This window comes from Cavia porcellus, unplaced genomic scaffold, assembly GCF_034190915.1.
Source record: "Cavia porcellus strain 051 isolate PalLab524CR breed Dunkin Hartley unplaced genomic scaffold, mCavPor4.1 scaffold_6, whole genome shotgun sequence".
NCBI classification, from domain to species: domain Eukaryota; kingdom Metazoa; phylum Chordata; class Mammalia; order Rodentia; family Caviidae; genus Cavia; species Cavia porcellus.
This window is the reverse complement of record NW_026947489.1, coordinates 78307993-78316238: the sequence shown is the minus strand read 5'-3', so window position 1 is coordinate 78316238 and position 8246 is coordinate 78307993. Positions and strand designations below refer to the sequence as shown.

Here is an 8246-nt window from a genome sequence, read left to right as displayed (position 1 = left end):
TTAGTGGGGAACCCCCACAGAGCTTCTGTGGTGTCCCCCTTTCTGAGCTGGCAATAGGTAACCCTCTGCTCAGTTGGCATCAGCCCAGCTCTCCAAAGGCCGAAGAGCCCTCAGCCTTCCGCAACAGTTCAGGTCCTCAAGGCAACATGTAGCATCTGCACTGTCGGCCTGAGCTAGGCCGGACTCAGGCTGCCTCCATGCAGCTGGGTTCTCCTGGTTCTCCAGCATCCTCAGGAAGGGGCTGTCCTGAGCCTCCCACTCCCACCTAGCTTAGGCTGAGGACCTTCCTCCTTCAAGCCCTCCCCACAGTCTTTCTGGGATTCTAACTCTCATCACAGCGGCCCTGGCTCTCCTGTCACTGAGGTGAAACAGGGTTTCCTGACCCTCAGTGTCTGGCTCTGTCCTCAGCTTCTTCCCTGACCAAACTCTCCTTTCACAGCAGCCTCTGCTGTGGCTCACTGCAGGAGCAGCTTCATGTGAGGTCCACCAAGGAAGCCAGCCTTGTCCTTAGCCATCTGCAGACAATGCCTTTTCCCACTCCAGGGGGCACAGAGAGGGATGTGGCCTCTGGAGCCCTTGAGCTCTTCTCTATGCTCAGCTACCCCTGAGGTCTTACCATGTACCAGTGACCCAGCACCTGTGGGTTCTAGGGCCTGGCCCTACTTTTCAGGGTAAACCCTAGCCCTTAGGCTTTCCCATCACCCTGGGCCACCGAGCCCAGCAAAGTTACGGTAACAGACAGAGATGACGATTTTCCTTTTTATTTGGCTCCTTCTGCCTGCTGCTTCCAGATGAGATCTGGGACAGCAGCGTGGGCAAAGCATGGTGGCGCCCACACTGCCATCAGGCTGTACATAGCCGGTGCCCACCTCTACTCCCACACAAGCCCCCAAAAGCAGCTACAGAAAACAGAGCCCAGAGGCACTGGAATAGAAAGGCCACTTTCCAGAAAGAGTCCAACAAATCCAAACTTAAAATCAGGCAAGAACCTGCTCATTTCTCAGAGGTGTCAACCCATAGGGGATGTGGCGAGTGGCTGCAGTCCCAGAGTCCCTTCCCGCTGCCACGGCAGCCTCCTCTCTCCCTAGGTCGCAGCCCATTCCGTTTTGTTCTTTCCAAGAGGCTTTCTGCAGCCTTCCGCTTGGTGATCCTCCGGCAAGGTCTGCCTGTGCTTGATGGCTGGGTCAGGAGTGCTGGCAGCCCAGCCCAGGGCTGGTTCGAAGATAGCCCCGCGGCCAGGGAAGTGGGCCGGTTGCGAGCGCCCCGGAACAGCGGCGCCAGCTTCCCCCGGAGGCCTGGGCCAAGCCTTGTGCCTCGGCCACCGCCCGGGGCCGCGCCGGATGCGTGTGCGCAGAGCACTGGGCGCAGCGCAGCGCGGGAGGCACGAAGGAGCCGGCGGAGTCCGGGGGCGCGAGGCTGGGCCCTGCGGACGGCGGCGGGGGGCGCGGAGGGCTGGAGTCGCCGTCCCGCGCGCCCGCGCTGCGCGCCGCCTGGCTGTGACACTCCAGGTGGCCGCACGGCCACCGAGGGGCTGGGCTGGCGCGCAGGACGAGCGAGAGCGCCGTGATGCGGTGGATGGCCCTGCGCAGCGTGGCGATCTTGGAGAGCCTCTTGCCGCCCAGGTCGTGCCGCAGCGCCCGGCGTAGCGCGTTGAAAGCCTCGTTGTAGTCCAGGATGCGCTTGCGCTCCCGCACGTTGGCGGCCATGCGCCGGGCCTTGGAGCGCACCGGCCGGGCGCGCTTTCTGCTCGCCGTCTCCTCTGCCTCGCCCAACCCGCGGGGGGCGCCGTTCTCCTTCAGCACCCCCAAATTCCTCGCAGCCTCCGGGCAGGAGCCCCCCAAGTCCTCCACAGTGCCTTCAACACCCTTGAGGCCTCGGAGACCTAGCCCTGGTGCTCCACGAAACATGGCCTACCCCTGGACCCCGGCGCTTTGGCTGTGGGTCCACCCTGACGGTTTGCTCCTGGGGCTGGACACTCCCTGCACGGCTTTATGGCACCACGTGGCTCCCCGCCCTCCCATCTATCCATCTCCCTCCTGCTTTATTACCTGCCCCCAGGTAGCTTGGCGAGGGAGGAAGGAAGCAAGCAAGCAAGCATGCAGATTCTTGTATACAGGACCAGCTGGGCAGTCTGGCCACGCCCGGAGCGGTACTCCCATCTCCACTGGAAACTTGCTTTGCCCTGCTCCAGAGGCCTCTCTGGGGTGGCTGAATTCCACATGCTTCTCCTGACCACAGAATGCTTAGTGTGGCCTCTGGGTAGGAGAGCTGATAGGCTCAGGGGAGGATGGCCTTGGTGGGTTGAATGTGTTTTAAGAAACTTGAAAGTTCTGGGCAAGTCTTGTGGGCTACCACAGAGCTGTCACTGAGGGATGACCATCCAGAAGGATCGATAAGGGAGCGGTAGATGGACACCGCAGGCCCTGTGAAGCCCTGCAGGTAGCTGAGCGGAGCTTCCAGTTTATCATCGACCAGCTGGAGGCTGGCTGGGTTTCGGGACTGGATTTTGATCTGGCCCAGCTCTCTAGTGATCTCCCTTTGGCTCCCCATTCTGCAAAGCTGGATTGAGCAGCAGAGGGCGGGGCTCTGCTTGTAATATCCATGTGGGGCGTCCTCTGGAATCCAGGGCCCTTGGGCAGCCCCATCTTATGCATAGCACTCGTCCTATTACTAATTCATCAAACAGTGCACAATTCCCACACTATCACAGGGGTTTGAATTTTTTTTTTATCAGTACCGGGGATCGAACTCACGACCACCTGCTTGCAAGGAGGGATTTGAATTTTAAACAGGGTCTCAGAAAATAATAATAATCATGCTTAGTCGTAGAGCAAGACCCCAGTGGAATTTCAGGCATTTGCAGGTGAGTTGTGTGGAGCACCAAAATTAATCTGATTTCCAGCCACAACCCAGATGCCAATGCCCGATGTGGCATCAGCCAGGATGGGTATTCAGCTCACATCCATCTTGCCAAAGGGGTTTTACCAGTAACCCCATTATTTCAAATCGTGACTTTCTCCACAGAGGTAAAGAGCAGGACTCTAGGAAGTGAACTGTATGTATTTATTTGTGATTGTCTTGTTCATTAGTCTAAAAGCATTTTAAGGACTTCATATTTTCCAGGGCCTGTCACTCCCCATCTGCAATATACATGGTGTTTGTTGTTTGTTGGTTTGTTTGTTTGTTTTTGAGGCAGAACCTCCATGTAGTCCAGGCTGGCCTCAAACTCTTGGTGATCCTCCTGCTTCAGGCTCTTGAATGCTGGGATACTGGCCTACAACACTAGGCCCAGGAAGCATAAGTGAAATTAAACTGTAGCTACAACCAGATGTTTGTTTTCTGTACACAACTGGCTTCCCACACACTCACTCACCCACAACACACACTCACACACGATCTCTGCACCCACTTGCTTCACACAGGATTCTACACAGTTTGTGGGCCACAGGTATTTAGGCCCTCACACCTACCCATCCAGCGCACAAAGGTGTCGGTCTCACTGGGTCTCAGTATAAGCCAAAGCCTATACTGAGTATCACAGTTCACACCTTCCTCTGTTCCCACCTCCACCCATGTCCTTTAGCCCCTCGAAGCTACCTGAGAGAACACTGAATCATCTAAAGAGAACTCTTCATCCAGACAGATGCTGGGACGCAGGGCTTCACCCAGTCTCTCAGAAAAACCTGGCTCCTGAACCCAGAAAGGGGCAGATCTTCCAGGGCCAGAAGGGATGGGGGAAAGGAGGTATGGGAAGAGGGGCAGAGGACCTCTTCTTCTTATCTCTCCAGCCATGGCTCCTCCCCATGTGTCCTCGTGTCAGTCATGTCCCTGTCTCTGCACCTCAGTTCTCTATGCATGGAAGATGTCTTCACATGAGCGTAGGCAGGATCAGCTATATAATTTACTGGGCCCAAGGCAAAAAGTATGAAGGTCTTTGTTTCAAAGTATCAAAAATTTGAAGAAGATAATGGTATAGCGTTAAACCAAATGCAAGATACTTTTCACCTACCACACAGGTCCCATGCCCAGGAAGCTCACTGTGAGTGTATGTGATGAACTCCACTCTGACCCAAACTCACCTGGACCGTGCCCTCTGATCAAGAAGTATGTGGGCGAGCCACAAGCACCCGCCATCTTTACGGAAAGATGGAGGTGACCTGTCCAAAGAACCCTTCCTTCCCCACTGGTTGCCAGGGCAGCCGAGAGGAGAACCTGCCTGGGGAAGGAGTCAGTGGGTGGTTGACAGACTCAACTGCATCTAGAACCTTCTTTCCCCCAGTGACTCAGCATCCTAGAACTTATAGCCCATTATGGACAGGATGATGCTTAATAATGATTAATTATAACAATAATAATAATCTGGGAGGAATAAAGGGAGGGGAAGAGGATAAAAAAGAATTATATGTAGATATACCAGCTCCCAGCCACGAGTATAATCATTATGTACTGTAAATGTGTACTATTGAAGAAGAAAACCAATCATAATTGCACTGGTACTGGCTTCCACTGAGTGCTTATGGCATTGCACTAAGTGCTTTTAAACATACATTAACTTAGCCTCACAACAGTACCACACAGAAAGGTCCATTATTATAATATCCATTATACAGAATGAAAACTGAGACGCAGTGACAATTGCCTCAAGTCAGAGGGCCAAGCTGCAGCGTTGCATCCATTCCAAGACCAAGTTCATAACCCCTCCGGGCTAAGCCTGCATTCTCAGCTCAGGGACACAGAACCCCAACACCTGTGTGCATCCCCATTCCCTCCTGCTCCGACCACCTATAGCTAATGATTGTCCTGGCATCCATCCTCTGAAATAAAACCTATCAAGTATTCCAACATTTTCAAGCAAGTATGAAAAACAAAAAAGGTTTAGCTAAAAATCTGGGGCAGCAAACGGCAAGAGACGAGCAAGGAGGAGTGGGGACCGGAAGGCGGAAGGCCCAGCTGCGCTCCCGGCTCCTGCTGGGGCTGATCTGTTTTGCCTGGGTTTGCTTGACTGACTCTGAGCAGCCCTCGTAGGACTGATGGCCACTGGGATCCCAGGCAGAGCACCAAAGTGACAGGTTACATCTTCCCCCGACCCCATTTGCAGGTGAGCTGGAGCCCAGAGAGCCAGAAGCTGCCCAGGGAGACTCAGGATCAGCTTGCAGTTCCCTGGCTGTATCTGCAGAGAAGGCTCTGGAGCTCTTCTGGATAGAGTGCAGGTGACTTAAGGGGGTCACCAGCCATTCCTGGGCCTCCCACTCCCCACAGGGATCCCTTTAACTGTGTCTTAGAGTTTAGTAGATAATAGTGTACTTCCATGCTTAATCTGCATCCACCTCAAGACCACCTCCAGATTCCCAGAGAGCAGAAACCCTGCCTGCTAGCCGCACGGCAGATGTGAGGCAGTGTTCGCTGAACGCTGGATAAATGGTACTGTTCCTGCTGAAAGGTAATCACACCACCGGAAACTCCACATGAGTCTGATGCAGCAAGCGCTCTGTTCAGAGCCAGTAAACAGCTACTGAGCACCTACTAAATACTAGTACTGTGAGCCCAGACAACCCCAAACAAATGTACAAACTCAGAGTCAGTCTATAAGGCTCAGTAATGAAATAGATGAGCTGGGTGTGGTGGTGCACACCTGTAATCCCACCACTTTGGAGGCTGAAAACAGGAGAATTGATGCAAGTTTGAGGCCAGCCTGGGCTACTTGTAAGTTCAAGACTAGCCGGAACCACACAGGGAGACTCTGGCTCAAAAAGCAAAAAATGAAAGTAGAAATAAACCTGCAACCAAACAGAGATGTTCCCTACCCACCCCAGCCGCGTGGCTCTCAAAGCCTAGTCTTAATGACAAGCCGCATCAAGTAGAAACTTTCTTCCTTTTTTAATGTGCTGGGATTTGACCTTAGAAACGATAAATTCTCATGCTGCACCGTAGAGCTACTGGATTGAAAACTGTCCCCATGGCAAAGCAGTTTGAAGGCTCAGAAACAAATTCACCCCCGCCATACCTATATATAGTCGTCCAGAGTCAGGTGTAGTAAGCTTCAACTCGCACAAAAAACATTGTTCAGGGTCAAATACATAACCCAGCAGCATATTGTAATTTATTTAACGATAAACTTGACTGCACACTTTTCTTCTAGAGGATTAGAAAATCCTCATTGCATGGTGGGGAAATCCAGCGCAGTGGCCAACTATGGGGCTTAAAGGGAACAAACCAGTAACAGAAAAGCATTTGAGAATAATTATGTCAAAAGAAGAAAAAGAAGGAGGAGGAGGGGGAGAAGAAATACGTCATCCTAGCAACTCAGAAGGATGGGAAGTTCGAGGTTGAGACCCGAGGCCACCTCTCCGGACACGGGCGCCCCCGTGCGCCCGCCGGGCGCAGGAAGCGGCTCCGGATCGCGGCCCGCGCCCCCCCCCCCCGCGCACGCGCAGTGCGGCTCCAAAGCGGCCGCGGGGCGCGCGCTCCCGCGGCTCCTGCACCGCCCCCGCCCCCGCCGCGAGCGCCGCCGCCCGGGCCGCGGGGGGAGGGGCGGCCGTGATTTAGGGCCGGGCGCTTCCGCCGCGGCCGCCAAGGTGCCCATTACCGGCCGGCCGGGCCTGGATTGCAGAGATTCCTGCTGCTCCCTGGAGGTTCCGGCGGGCTCCCCCGGGGAGCAGGAAGGAAGCCGCGATCCCCGCGGGGCCTGGGCCTGGACCCCCACCCCCACCCCGGGAGGCGCGCGCTGCCCAGATCCGGGCCTCGCACTGCCGCTGAGCACAAGCAGGCTGTGTGGAGCTCCGTCCCTTCGTGCAGACATTCAGCCGAAACCAAAATATCCGTGTTTCATTTCATTTTAATTTTTGCTTATTTGTTCATTCATTGCAGCATGGAGCTCAGTGCGTGGTGGTCAAGGGCTCTGCCACTGAGCTATACATCCCAGCCCGACAAAATATGATCGACTGCCACCTGTGACTACTAATAAGGAGCAGCTACTGAAACACTAAAATCCTGTCCTGGGGGGGGGGGGGGTTCCTGTCACTGTCTTGTGGCAGAAAGAAATTAATAAAATAAGTGATGTGTGCAGTAAATAAGTACTAATAGCAGTGTGTTAGACAGTGATAAACGCCACAGGAAAAATAATACCAGGAATGCTAGAAAGTATCAATATGGGATGGGTGTCAGCAAAAGCCCACCTGAGGAGGTGACATCTGAGTAAGGATTGGTTGTGGCCATCTTGGGGCAGATGCGGGCAAGGACAGGAGGGTGTGCAAAGGCCCTAAAATGAGAGGTAGATGCAGACAAGGGAAGGAGTGTGCACAGGCCCTAAGGTGAAAGGTAGATGCAGACAAGGGGAGGAGTGTGCAAAGGCCCTGAGGTGAGAGGCGATCTTCGAATTCCAGTGGGTACCAGGAAGTGGGTCTGGGGCAAAGACACAAGCTCAGACTGATAGCAGACTCCATGGTAAATCCTGAGGGCCTCTGACGCATCGCTTGCCAAGAGATGGGAAGACATGAATATTTAAATATTTCTTCCTTCACTTCACAGATCTTAAGACAAAAGAAAAGCCATTATCTTCGTCTTCCACTGCTGGACCAGGCCTCCTTCTACCCCACCCTCTCCAGGCAGCACCCAGCCCACAGCTGTGTCCTTCCCGCCTCCCCAGGTGTCCTGTCTTGCGGTGGGTGGCGCCCTCTTCCGGCTCTGCTCCGCCTCTGCCAGGGACGTGCCTCCTTGATAGCTCCTCCCCACGTTTTGCGGCTTTCCCGCTGCCTCCCGGGAAATAGAAATGTATTCGGGCTGCAATTTCCCTACTTCCTGGAATTTATTTCTTCTCTCCTTTGTCTCCTGCCTCAACTGTCACCCCTCATAAGCTAGGGAGCCTGGCTCTTGCCTAGTCTCTTGAAACTCTCTCCCCTTTCATTCATCCTCTGTAACCTCGGCTTTTCCAGGCTACTTCAGTTACACACCGTATTTGAGCACCTACTATTTGCCACGTCTTGGACTGGGTCATGAAGAAACCATCAGGTACAAAATTGGCATGACCCTCCAGGACCCTGGTGTCTATCGGGGAGGGCCGTTTTGTGCACCAGTTATTTCAGTGGCAAGAAAGAAAAGAAACACCAGGCGTGGCAGTGGTGCAGAGGAAGGGTATAAACTCTGAGAGGTCAGGAAAGCTTTTACAGGGGAGATTATGCCGGAACTGGATTTCAGAAAGGAACAGAAGTTTGCCAAGCAGCAAGAGAAAGAGCATTGAAGACCGAAGG

The 8246-nt window shown here is 53.9% G+C and overlaps 1 protein-coding gene across 1 annotated transcript; it reads right to left on the bottom strand.

The window, feature by feature from the left end:
* Positions 1 to 745: 745 nt before the first annotated feature.
* Bhlha9 (basic helix-loop-helix family member a9) lies at positions 746 to 2060 on the bottom strand. The gene has a single exon (XM_063251089.1). The coding sequence runs from the start codon at positions 1905 to 1907 to the stop codon at positions 1185 to 1187; it is 723 nt and encodes a 240-aa protein (XP_063107159.1). The 5' UTR covers positions 1908 to 2060; the 3' UTR covers positions 746 to 1184.
* Between the last annotated feature and the right edge of the window lie 6186 nt (positions 2061 to 8246).